This window comes from Ammodytes marinus, assembly GCF_949987685.1.
Source record: "Ammodytes marinus genome assembly, chromosome: 22".
Taxonomy (NCBI): domain Eukaryota; kingdom Metazoa; phylum Chordata; class Actinopteri; order Uranoscopiformes; family Ammodytidae; genus Ammodytes; species Ammodytes marinus.
In genome coordinates this window covers 16,543,363-16,557,185 of record NC_137226.1, presented here as the reverse complement: position 1 = coordinate 16,557,185, position 13,823 = coordinate 16,543,363, and the positions used below count along the sequence as shown (strand labels likewise).

The 13,823-nt window shown below is 42.5% G+C and overlaps 1 protein-coding gene across 1 annotated transcript; it reads right to left on the bottom strand.

Moving 5' to 3' along the window:
* Nucleotides 1-9,423: 9,423 nt before the first annotated feature.
* Nucleotides 9,424-13,015, bottom strand: LOC307268207 (cornifelin homolog B-like). The gene is made up of 4 exons (XM_080050755.1): nt 12,877-13,015; nt 11,702-11,809; nt 10,484-10,629; nt 9,424-9,789 (listed from the first exon to the last, which is right to left on the bottom strand). Exons 2-4 carry the CDS (start codon nt 11,805-11,807, stop codon nt 9,661-9,663), a joined length of 381 nt encoding a protein of 126 aa, XP_079906881.1. The 5' UTR covers nt 11,808-11,809; nt 12,877-13,015; the 3' UTR covers nt 9,424-9,660.
* Between the last annotated feature and the right edge of the window lie 808 nt (nt 13,016-13,823).

Sequence of the window (13,823 nt, the reverse complement as noted above, 5' to 3'; positions counted from 1 at the left end):
TGCCTATATATATAATGCCCTACACTGAAGAGACCCCTGCCCCCTCCCGCTGTTAAAAAGTAACTAGTAACTTGTACTTTAAGTACATTTTAAATCAGCTACTTTTTTACTTTTACTTCAGTAGATTTTTAGACCAGTACTTTTACTTTTACTTAAGTAAAATTTCATCCAAGTAATCATACTGTTACTTGAGTAGAATATTTTTGTACTCTTTCCACCTCTGCCTATATCTATATATATATATATACACTGTAAACAATTGCTGTAAATTTACAGCAGGATTTCAACAGCATTTACCTGTTATTTATAAAAACAGCATTTAACTGTTAAAATAAAAGGCAGTCTGTTAAATTACAGTCCTTTGCTGTTATTTTACGGAACGGTAATGTTTTTCAAAAATACTGAACTTTCCTGTTAATTTACCATCAAACTTGGAAGGGACAACTTGACATGAGCTGCCTGCACATGTGAAGCTTATACAGTTTTCTTCATTAATCCTCATCCATCCACATCTTAACTATTAAGTGTTGTTTACTGTATATCCTCTGGTTAAGTTTACTTAAAGTTGAGTTATATCTACTTGGAAATGGAAATTGCAGTTAACGTAATTAAACCAAGTTAGTCTTACTTAACTGAAGAGTTGTGTTTACTCAGTAGAATTAAGGAAACGGATTGCCTTAGATAAATCAAGTAAGCACAACAAAGTGTATTGTAGAGACGCCCCCTTTCCCACAATGACTTGCACTGGACTAAACGTTTGTTATGTTGCTATTTGCACCCTCAGTGAAGGGGATGTTTCATTCCATTACCTCACTATGCATTTTGTTTTAATAAAACATTTCTGTGTGAACTAACTGCTATTTTTGGTTATAACAAACGGTTTGTGGAAATCTTAAACAAGATCCCTAGTTCAATTCAGGAGACAATGTACAATAGAAATGAATCATTCCATTGAACTTGATATATTGTGACAAGTGTCTTGAAGTAACAAACACAAGCTGCTCTCTGTGTTTAGCATTTGAACAAATAGGGGACATAGTAAATTTACATATGGAATGAAACACATCTGCCCAATGAAATATAACATCCCCTTCGCTCACGGTGCAAACAACATAACAAACATTTAGTCCAGGTTCATCCCTTTTTTCATTAACAGTATAATCCTGTCAATTTTAGTAACAGTCAAATAATGTTAATTTAACAGTAAGAAAATGGCAACCCTGCTGCCAGTTGATAAATGTTTTTTTACAGAGAAATTTCTTACAGTGTAGGCTACATATTATATGTAGGTTTAATATTACTATATAGCCTAATATATGCTAATTTCATAGTTAAATGTATGTTTTTCAAGGGGACACTGTGAGGACCCCCAGACCCACTTTCACTCACTCTAACTCGGCCACATCCATAACGCCAAGCTCATTCGCCACTTCCAGGCCGGCCCCCGTCCGTGTGCCTGAACCCAGCGCCGCTAAGATTGACTCTTGGTCGGCCAAACTTAATCCAGAATGCCCCGCTGTTTCACAACCTCAGGCTCCCGGCCGTACGCCTCAACCCACGCCGCTAACAGTGACTCTTGGTCGGCCACACTTCATCCAGAACGCCCCGCTGTTTGACAACCTCCGGCTCCCGGCATTACGCCTCAACCCAGCCCCGCCAACCGTGACTCGGTTGTCGGTGTTGGTCGGGGTCATCAATATGTTCCCACAGCCTGTTGGTCCCACCACAGCCCTATGTTTTCCTGAAATTGGCGATTATGTTCAGGCATCACAGCTCGGTGGTTAGGGTAAGGTGATAGGGAGAGGTTAGAAAAGGTAGACACACACCCAATCTCACTCACAGAAATAGGCTACTATTTGGTTAAAAATGTAGGGCCTATACGGCCTCAACCCAGACCCGCCAACAGTGACTCGTCGGAACTCCCCGCTGGCTCACATCCTACAGTCACGGGTTACGTGCATGATGCATAGCACATTCTTCGAGCAGGGTTAAACGTTAAACGTTAAGCCCTGCCCACATTTAAGCAAAATTTAAGCTCCTCCTCGATCTGCGAGCTGCAGTCAGGGGTTACTCGACGAGCGCCAATAGGCAGTAGCGGTGTGAGTACCAGATATGTTCGGCTGCCAGATAAGCTCGGGTTGCATAATGATGACGCACTTCCTGTACTATGCGAGATCCACTTCTTTCTTACGAATCTATTGCAAACTGCAATCTATTATAATGTCATCATTCACTATATAAACATTACAATACAGATACATGTAGAAAGAAAGTACGTGTAGTTTTCGGAAAAAATAGATAAGCTATCGTTCGGAATAGCAAGGGATTGTGGAATGCGTAATTATTGTCCCCAAGATCACGCGGCGTTACAAGAGATCTCGCGAGAGCGTTCAATACAGCCCGAACATGAAACTTTTTTCTCTGTTTTATTTAATAAAAGGCGAATAGCAAACTTGTAAGCTTAATGTTGGTTTTAATACAGTAAATACATTTTTGCTTCAGGAAAAGGTAGGGAAAACTGTTTTTTTGAAGTTTATTTGAATATAATTTACAGGAAGTGCGTCATCATTGTGCAACCCGAACATATCTGGCAGCCGAACATATCTGGTACTCACAGCGGCCAACGCGGCGTCTATCCTTTATTAGGCTCGTTCGACCTGTCGCCGTCTTGCTAAGACCTGCGCAATTATGACGCTCGTCTTGCTGAGCGCACTGCATTATAGGGTTAGCCTTTGTCCAACTTGCACCCGCGGCTGGCTGCGGCTCGGCTGCTTGAGACTTTGAAGTCCCGCGGTATCAAGACGGACACAGACACTGGAGCAAGTCGCTGCAGTTGCTCCCCACGGGCTGTGGGAGCGAAATGTCTGATGGGAAACGTCTTGCTGACAGGCGGAACTGAGCGCTAATTGGGAGTTTAAACCCCGTGCCTTTGATGCGTTTCCCCAATTGGTTAGGCAAAAGTCTGACATCACCGCTCAAAATTAAATTACGATCCATTATTTTTGATTTTAATTTATGTTTAATCATTAGGCCGCCACAGTATGCATTTAAGCAGAAATATACTTTATCAGAGTTAAACCTCCACTGATCTAAACCCTTGACATAGAAATAATTTGGATGTGTAACTCTCCTGTATAGATTTATTTAAAAGTGAACACAAACTTGAGTCACATAAGATCGTGGTGAAGTGATATCTTTATACCATTAAGATTAAATCATAGGCTTATTTCAAGTGATCTAAATGGTCTGGGAATTGTATTTTACATGTAGTGTCGCAAAGCCAGACCAAAACTACATCAAGTAGTTTGTTTGTTACACATCATAATAAAGTTCATCATATCCATCTCTACAATAATAATAAGGGATCTTATAGACCTTCTTTAACTTTATTTAGGCCGATCATCTTCGTTATGTGAAGGGAGAAATACTAAACCTCCTTTATTTGGATTTGTAAATTATTCTTTATCACTTAAAAGTAGGTTTTCTAGTAGCCTAAAGTAACAAGAAAGATAAAAATGTGTGGGGAATGGGGATATTATATCTCGTTTCTTGTTTTGAAAATGCCCCTCGCTTTTAAAGTGTTTACTCGTCTTTGTGTTGTGTTCTGCTTCTAATCGGTTGTAGCATGTGTAGCTCTTCTACGAATATGTTTCTATTAGGCCTTCAAAATAAAACTAGAAAACGAACTGCATCCACAACAAGGACGCTACTTCCGACGGTCGAGCCGACTCGGAGCTGTCCGGCTTCAGTCAGGCTTTTTCGTCACTCCCCCGACTGCACTCGGCTACTCTCGTCTACTTTCCAGACGAGCCACAACGGAGGTCGAACGAGCCTGTTATGTCTATGTGCGCGTCTACCTCGCGTCTGCGTCTGACTTTTTGTCACTGACCGTGTAATCAACCTAGAGCGGGCACACATCCAACCTCAGACGCACTGCTGATGCGCGTCGGAGGCACGTCTGCAGCGACGCTCCCCTTTACCTCAGGAGGCTCGCCTATTTTTTTCTGAGAGCCGCGCGTCTCTCTCGGGTCTCTCTGCTTTAACTGATAGAGAAATACTCTGCTGAGAGTCATATTGACTTCATACCGGCAGCTTTCGCTGTAGTTTCACCATTTCCTGGTGTGTCCCTTTCAAAATAAAACTTCCAACAAGCGAAAATGTGGCAAAAAAAAGAAAAGAAAAAAAAGGCAATGGGGCGCACGGATTACTGTCCAGACTCAATATTAGACTCAATATAAATCATATGCATCATAAATGACACGAAAGAATTTCATTTTTAATGGGAATTATCTATGAAAACTCTATGTAGAAATATAGGGCTTTTAGAAGCAGCGCTGCAGCAGCAGCAGCTGCTGAGACGTTCCATGTGTGTCCGAGAAAAGTCCGAGAGACGCAGCAGTAAAGGTGAGAACACACCAAACGCGTTGGGTGCGGTGGCGGCGTTGAAAAATCCTATTTTTGCATAGGGAACCATTGGTTTAGGCGCGAGGATCCGTTGGCCGCGGCAAAGCGGCGCTTTGGGCGCGGCAGCCGCGCTACCAAAGCGTCAACGCACCACCAAAGCGTCAACGCACCACCAAAGCGTCAACGCCCGAGATGAAAAAATTGAACTTTCAACGCTCCAGCGCGTGACGTTTATCAGCGGTGAGCTTGACCCGACGTCACGGACATCGGCACGGTGGGAGGACAACACAGAGGCTGAGAAACACTGAGTGGGAAATGTGGCTGGCTGGTGATATGAAGCCGCTCGGTGTTGGGTTAGAAGACGTGGGGAAAGTGAGCCAGGAGAATGGGCTTCCTGGTTAATTCAGTGAATATAGGGGCTGTGCTTTAGCCGATAAACCAAGTTAGCACCGGTCGGATAGCGTTACTCACCCGGTTGTGTGCGGCCACCACCTCCATAATGAACCCAAACATAACGGCTAAGTCCGGGGAACTTTCACAACGAGTACAGCGAAGCACCGGTGTTTATGCCTATATCTACGCCAGCCACGGTCCCGTCACAGCTAGGTAGATTAATGTAGGCTACTTGCCTTTATTTTCTACTGCCCTGTGCACAATGCTGCTGTAAATGTGTTTGGTATGGTGCTGCCTTGCTGTTTGTGTTAATTTCCGAGTGGCGTGAATCTGCAATACTGTTTTAAGGCTATTTGTTCCGTTCAGTTGCTGTTTATTTGTCTTTTGGCACAATTGTTGGCCGTGTTGTTGTTGATTTTGTGTGGACATGAACGCTGTTGTGTCGGGTCGCGTCTGATCGCAGCCATGGTTGATTAGGGGAATAAATATATCAGGGGAGACTAGCTGGGCTAGCTGGGCGCGTTGAACCATTTTTTGACACAAAATGACCAAGCGCCAGATCAGGTGCGTTGGGCGCTTTGGCCACCGCACCCAACGCGTTTGGTGTGTTCGCACCTTAAGGTAAGGCGACGCGCTCCAGAGGTAGACGCAGGATGTGTGCAGAGGCCGTTATGGGCAGCCCTGTCTGCACATACTGTAGATGTGAGCTGATTTTGTGTAGAGATTATGCCCTGATACTGCCATGAAAGGAAGCATTTCTGATATTGTTTCAAGGTGAAGTTCCCAATTCTCAGAAACTTGCAAAATATGTCTACCAATGGATTTTAAGGATTCAGTTTAGCATTTGAGAAGTCATCTTATTCTGAGAATCACATCAGAATGGCAAGCCTTCTCTGCAGACATCGTCTATCAGCTTTGCATGTATTGCAGCAACTTAACGCGCCCCACACACATCCTGCGTCTACCTCTGGAGCGCGTCGCCTTACCTTACTGCTGCCTCTCTCGGACTTTTCTCGGACACACATGCAACGTCTCAGCAGCTGCTGCTGCAGCGCTGCTTCTAAAAGCCCTATCTTTCTACATAGAGTTTTCATAGATAATTCCCATTAAAAATGAAGTTCTTTCATGTCATCTATGATGCATATGATTTATATTGAGTCTGGACAGTAATCCGTGCGCCCCATTGCCATTTTTTTTCTTTTTTTTGCCATATTTTCGCTTGTTGGAAGTTTTATTTTGAAGGGGACACACCAGGAAATGGTGAAACTACAGCGAAAGCTGCCAGTATGAAGTCAATATGACTCTCAGCAGAGTATTTCAAAAATCACTTTACTGATTTATACGGGAGAGAGAGAGGGGGGTGTGGTCGGGGAAGAAGAAGGCCGTAGACACAGATAGAGCAACGGAAAACTGTTGCGCTCATCATGATCTTTTTTATTTCTTCACTATATTGGATCTCTATATGTGTCATTTATCCAAAAATGAAATGCCAGAACTAATTGAAAATTAGGTTTTGAATCCCTCGGATTTTGATTGCACAATTACATCGTGAAATAAAGGGATTATTTGCGTATACGACTGAGGGATGTTTTATTTTGAAATAAACACACCGGGTAAACGTGTAACTAGAGTGAATGCTGCTGGTATGACTGTCAGCAGAGTATTTCTCTATCAGTTAAAGCACAGAGACACGAGAGAGACGCGCTGCTCTCAGAAAAAAATAGGCGAGCCTCCTGAGGTGAAGGGGAGCGGCGCTGCAGACGTGCCTCCGACGCGCCTCAGCAGTGCGTCTGAGGTTGGATGTGTGCTCGCTCTACGTTGATTTCACAGTCTGTGACCAAAAGTCAGACGCAGACGCGAGGTAGACGCGCAGTAGAGGTAGGATGTGTGTGGGGCGCGTAATTGACACCAGAGTTTTATAAACGATCTCCAGCAGGTATCATCTGCTGATGACATCTCTTCATCATAGTATTTTGGATCTCCTTGCAGCTAATGGGGAGTTACAACAAGTGCATCAGGCAGAATCAGGCAATTAAGGACTCTTTCAATGCAAATCCCATCCAAACATCTTCCCTGTCATAATGTGCACAACGGCTGCATAGAAAATCATTATCACTTCCTCTTCCCAGCATCAACCATAACATGCCCAATGGACCCCAACAACTAATATCAGTGTGGAAGCCCCAAAGTCACTAACCTCTGTCTCAGCTGCTTTCATAAGAAAACGCCTTCCACCAGTGGTTGATAAAATTTGATGATTGGGGTGGAATTGTGGCAGTGGGCATGTTCACATAGGAACTTACATGCGGAGTAGATGCATGTAGGGTCACTACGTCTCATATCAACCAATGGGGTAAACACAAAGGATGTTTACCCCGGGTGATTGCCATGCTGTGCAAATTGCATCATACTAGACCAGGCCCGGTTCTAGAAAGTTAGATTAGGGTGGGCCTGTATTTTGTTCTCAGGTCAATAAGACCACCAATAGCATAGAAGTTCAAAACTTGTAATGTTCCAAATAACATAAGAAGAAAAAAAAAAGATCAAGCCCAACATGAGCTAAAAACACATGTATTATTATGGATTTATAATTAGCTATAATGGGCTGGTTATTTTTGACCGGGAACACAAAAGTATATCAAGTGAACACAACAGGATGGTTAATGTAGTCATGCAGTCACAGCCTCTTGTTTTGTGTACTTTTAGTGTTTTTATCCGTTTCAATCACTAGAATTTGACTAAGCTGCATTAAAGTAAACAGATGTGCTTGAGGAAAAAAGGATTGAATGAGTTATATAAAGGTCACTGCAGTCTCAACATCAGCAGAAGACAGTAAAGCTAATAAACAGAGTGGTGCTTACCTTGTCTCTGGTTTCAATCCAGGAGCCTCCCAACAGTAAGTTTGCTCTGTTCAGCAGTTGATCCAACAGGTGAGTGAAGAGGACGGAAGGAGTCTGCTGCACCAACAACACTGGTTCAATGAAAAAACCTGCCTCTAGGTGTGTGTGTGTGTGTCACAACAGGTGAGCTATTCCAACGAACCTTGCATCAATAAATCATTCCCAATGACTGGCTCTCAAGTTGTCAGGAAATCCAGGCAGAAATATGAATAATGAAAACTATACGGCAGTCAAATGACTGTGTGTGTGTGTGTGTGTGTGTCTCAGAGAGCAATCCGGTATCACGCCAAGGCACAAACACACACACACACACACACAACCAGAGAAAGATGGAGAAAGATTCAGAAGTTGGAGGAGAAACTAAAAAAACTTGAACTTTTTAGAGGGACATGCCTTAGGCTGAGACTATGGGTGAATCTCAATACAGGGGTTGCGGTCTACGAAAGCTGCATTTGAAGACCGATTGCGTCATAGCGGTGCGCAAAGGTTGTTCCATTTGCAAGGCTCCTTGCAAGCAGGCCCGGTTCTAGAAAGTTAGATTAGGGTGGGCCTGTAGAAATTTTAGGTGGGCACACTGGGCAGAGAGAGCGAAGATGCGAAAGCGCGCGAGCAGAATTTTTTTGCCCTTGTAAGATCTCTGCGTCTGCTTTTTGGCACATTTACTGTGAATTGTGTAGAAAACAATATGCAAATAAACTTTGAGTGTTGCTGTGTGGGAGATTTGATTCTTGCATGTTTTTTTCTCAAATGTTTATGAATAACATATAATATACATTATATACAACATAATGTATATATTTTTTTTATCGCAGTATTAACTGTAGGCAGCCTGAGCTGATTGAAGAGAAAGCTTTGGGACTGGGCAACCTGGATGGTGGTAGTCCAGAGCTATATACTATACACACTATATAGATATATAGTAGGGGTGTAACGATACACGTATTTGTACCGTACCGTGACGGTACAGGCACGTATTTGGTGTTACAGAGGTGGACCGCGGTCCGTTTGTGGCCTAGTCTACATAGCGTTAATATTATAGCGAATGTACAGGCTTGTTTTGCGGTGTGGAACTTAAAACTTGTCGTCGGAGCCGCGGACCATTTAGCCTCCGGCTCGCTCGCTCGCGCGTGCACAGTAGCAGCCAGCGATTTAGAGTCTGTTATCTCCTTATCTCCATGGTGAGCACAGCATGAGGGTGCAGTGTTGCTAACTTAGCAACTTTTCAGACCCCTCTGGCGACTTTTTTTTCCAAAAAGCGACTTGCGACAAATCTAGCTACTTTTTCTGGTGCTATTGGTGACTTTTGGAGACTCTGTTGCTAAAGCATGTATCGCTCTTTACCTCTAAACGAGCAGCGGGTGCCTCCCGAGGCTCCTGCCCCGTAACAGAGCACTGACAGACGGACAGGTCCTTGATGCTGTGCAAACGTGCAGACTTGACCCGTATGTAAAGCAGATTGCACATGTTGATAAAAAACGTAAGTTTCGTAATATGTCCTTTCCCATCATGAGACCGACGTAGTAAATTCCTTGTGATCCAGTCTCGGTAAAAATGAACTGAACTGGAGAGTTCTACAACGTACATGGTCGGAAGAATAATCCAAAGTCTATTAGGTATCGAGGTGGAACCCTTTATTTGTCACTTGTATAAGTGAGAGGATAGAGTATTCAGTATCATAGTATACATACTTGTATGTATGTTTTTTTCTTTTCACTCAACTCCACTCACTTGAGGGATCGGAAAACAACTGTATACAGACAAACAAACATGGTAATATCCAGGCTTTAACAGTGACTCTAAGGCTTAGAACATTAAGGTTAATTTTACTGTATTTTTTATTTATTTTTTAAAGAAAAAAAATGAGGCTTTAGAAAAGAAACATCACCACTAACTACTAGAAGCTAGTATAGGCTACATGTGAGCTGGCATGTGGCTACAACACACAACCAGTTGCATCTTATCCTCATGCCTTTTCGGGAAACACTGTGTAGGTGGCTGGCTTGCCGTCCCTTATCTTTATCTCACGATTGATCTGGCACCAGACACATGGGTAGCAGCAGACGCTTTTGAGGATGTCGTCCATGAGCGAGCCCTATAGGGAGGAAGCAGAGCGAGGGGGTGAGGGACTGTCACAGCTGACACTCAAGAATGAACATGAAGGTGGCAGAAACAAGCAGTAGCACAGACACATATGGAGGCACGTTAAAGGGATAGTTCAGTATTTTTGTAGTGGGGTTGTATGTGGTACCTAGGCATAGTTAGCTTATGGAGATGGCGGTCAGCGCAGTGCAGAGGAGGCCAGAAGAAAAAGGTTTTTTTCCCTCTCCACATATATAAATGCTAACCTAAAACCTAAATATCCTTTCACTTGTATGCTAAACTGAGATTTTTCCCACAGCTTCAGTTTTCCGCGAGACAGCCGTTTGTTTTTGTTTGCTTGTGTCTCTTGAATAATCCTCAGGAGCTCTGAGACTAGAGGCTGATGGTCTGTCTGTTATAAACACTGTTAAATTAAGGGATATTTAGGTTTTAGGTTAGCATTTAGATATGTGGAGAATACAAGGCTGACTTCTGCTACAGCAAAGTCTCCCCCACACTCCTTATAGTGACTAAGCTAATGGCCATCTCCATAAGGTAACATAAGTACCCCTACTTGTGTCTAGGCAAAATCAAACTCACTCAAAGGGTCGAGGTTTAATACAACTAAATACAAAAAAAGAAGTGTGCGCTCCTTCGCCCCATGTTTTCTCCCCTCCCTCCCTCCCTCCCTTAGCAGCCAATCTTACGTCGATTGCGTGGCGCTCTCTGACGGATTTGCGGAACATGACGGACACCACGAAACAGAAGTCCACCAGTGGCAAGGCCCAGCACCAGCCATGGTTTGCCGCTGTCTGACACTGAAGGCAGGGGAAAAAACAGAAACTGCAACAAACTAAGGGCCAGGACAGAGGAGAGAGAGAGAAAAAGAAAATAAAGAAAAACTTTATTTGGATGATATCAATGTTCACTCTGTTATTATAGACCTACACATACCACACACAGGCCTGAAATACAGACATGCAAACATGACCTCATGCATTGATAAAGAGATGTCAGAGCGATGGGGAGCCTGTCTCAAAAGATAATACAAAAAATAATAATAATAAAGATGATGCAATTAAAAACATTTACACTTGACATGAAGGTACACAAAATTGTAGTCACTAGGCCTACTACATAGTTATGCAGTACCTACTATATGCCAATATTGTAACTACTACAGTTCTTTCAGTAACTACTACATAGTTATGCAGTCAGTAAATTTTTTTTTAATAGTTATTATACTAAATTGGCATATAGTAGTTACTGCATAACTATGCTGTTACTTAAATGTTGTGTATTTTAAAGTGTTACCAAACATTTCGAATCAGTCCAGTTAAAGTGTGAGTTATAGTGAGTATAGGCCAGTTTGAAGAGGTAGGTTTTGAAACAGGACTTGAATGTAGTTATTGATTCAGACGTGAAGGGGTATAGGGTGTTCCAAAGCCTGGGAGCGGAGCAGCTGAAAGCCCTCACACACCGACCTAAAGGTATCGAGGCGGGAGGTTGGGGATTGGCAAGAGTAAAAACAGGAATGACAACATCTGCATTTCAATGGCAGAGAGGCAAATGACATTCCCCAGAACAGCTACTACAACAAAGATGTACTGATGACTGATGAGAGTGTTTTCCAAAGAGATAGTTGAGGAAGTAGAGTTCCAGGTTACTGTTGTTTAAATCTTCAGATCAATTCTTGATAAGGAACTTGATAGGCATCTAGTTGAGCAATTGCACATTAGGCTATCTGTTGAGTTTGTTTCGGTCATTGCTTTTCTAGCCAGGCGACCAGTTAAACTGTTATCACTTTTAAAATGTTGAGATTTCCAACTGAACACAACCTGAACATGGTTACACAACAGTGGAGTTGGTCAATGTTAGTGGAAGGTACAAATAAAGTGTTTGCGGAGTTTATTGGGTGGACTTACGGGTGCCAATATCAGGGAAGCAATCAAAGAGGCCGGTGCTCCATTCCGCGGCGCCATGGTTGCTGGTGGTCACTTTCACGTTGGTTGGCTGCTGGCTGACGGCCATTTCTGAAGGATACGAGAAACGAGACTCCATAAAAACACTATATTATTCATAACACCATACTAACTTGCATTTAGGTCTGACACTGTCCCATAATGAAGGTTACGTGGGGACCTTTTAAGTTGTGGCCACATCAAAGTGAAAGAAATTGTATTGATCGAATCCTATCTACAATAAATACCAATAGACTCATTCATTACAAAGTCTGTGCAGTACAGTATGTGAATATTTCTGAAGTAAGTGAGGTCTACTGTGCAGCAGCTTTAGTGAAACCACAGCAGTGGTGTTATGTCACACCTGTCACCCGTCAGGAATGAGTCTCAAACACTTAATCTGATCTTGATGTGGAGAAATACTTTTTATTAAAAACACCACACACATGTTCACATGAAGCCAACTGTGACATATTTCTTTCTAAAATGATTTTGTTTGGCATTTTCCATGCTTTATTTGAGTGAGAGAGCACCCATCTACTTCACCTGAGGGTTTGAAGGATTTCATAGCAGACCATATTTCATATCCAAGTAAACATCCTAGGCTACTGATGATAGCCCATAGTGAACTAATGTTGCAAACTGTGATTGTATACAATGCTTCTGTAATAGCCATTGTGTGCATTACAAACATGTTCAGTAGTTTAGAGCGGGAACACAACTGATGTTATTTTGTTCTCAGGTCAATAAGACCGCCAATAGCATAGAAGTTCAAAACTTTTAATGTTCCAAATAACATAAGAAGAAAAAAAAGATCAAGCCCAACATGAGCTAAAAACATATGTATTATTATGGATTTATAATTAGCTATAATGGGCTGGTTATTTTTGACTGGGAACACAAAAGTATATCAAGTGAACACAACAGGATGATTAATGTAGTCATGCAGTCACAGCCTCTTGTTTTGTGTACTTTTAGTGTTTTTATCCGTTTCAATCACTAGAATTTGACTAAGCTGCAATAAAGTAAACAGATGTGCTTGAGGAAAAAAGGATTGAATGAGTTATATAAAGGCCACTGCAGTCTCAACATCAGCAGAAGACAGTCCCATTAAAGCTAATAAACAGAGTGGTGCTTACCTTGTCTCTGCTTTCAATCCAGGAACCTCCCAACAGTAAGTTTGGTCTGTTCAGCAGTTGATCCAACAGGTGAGTGAAGAGGACAGAAGGAGTCTGCTGCACCAACAACACTGGTTCAATGAAAAAACCTGCCTCTAGGTGTGTGTGTGTGTGTGTCACAACAGGTGAGCTATTCCAACGAACCTTGCATCAATAAATCATTCCCAATGACTAGCTCTCAAGTTGTCAGGAAATCCAGGCAGAAATATGAATAATGAAAACTATACGGCAGTCAAATGACTGTGTGTGTGTGTGTGTGTGTGTGTGTGTGTCAGAGAGCAATCCGGTATCACGCCAAGGCACAAACACACACACACACACACAACCAGAGAAAGATGGAGAAAGATTCAGAAGTTGGAGGAGAAACTAAAAAACTTTAACTTTTTAGAGGGACATGCCTTAGGCTGAGACTATGGGTGAATCTCAATACAGGGGTTGCGGTCTACGAAAGCTGCATTTGAAGACCGATTGCGTCATAGCGGTGCGCAAAGGTTGTTCCATTTGCAAGGCTCCTTGCAAGCAGGCCCGGTTCTAGAAAGTTAGATTAGGGTGGGCCTGTAGAAATTTTAGGTGGGCACACTGGGCAGAGAGAGCGAAGATGCGAAAGCGCGCGAGCAGAATTTTTTTGCCCTTGTAAGATCTCTGCGTCTGCTTTTTGGCACATTTACTGTGAATTGTGTAGAAAACAATATGCAAATAAACTTTGAGTGTTGCTGTGTGGGAGATTTGATTCTTGCATGTTTTTTTCTCAAATGTTTATGAATAACATATAATATACATTATATACTACATAATGTATCTTTTTTTTTTATCGCAGTATTAACTGTAGGCAGCCTGAGCTGATTGAAGAGAAAGCTTTGGGACTGGGCAACCTGGATGGTGGTAGTCCAGAGCTATATACTATACAC

What these genes read in the sequence shown, in the direction of transcription:
- LOC307268207 (XM_080050755.1), bottom strand. Translation starts at nt 11,807, where the DNA reads ATGGCCGTCAGCCAGCAGCCAACCAACGTGAAAGTGACCACCAGCAAC. An exon ending in CTTCCCTGATATTGGCACCC is followed by an intron (nt 10,630 to 11,701) that starts GTAAGTCCACCC and finishes CCTGGCCCTTAG; the next exon opens with TTTGTTGCAGTTTCTGTTTT. An exon ending in GAGAGCGCCACGCAATCGAC is followed by an intron (nt 9,790 to 10,483) that starts GTAAGATTGGCT and finishes TCCTCCCTATAG; the next exon opens with GGCTCGCTCATGGACGACAT.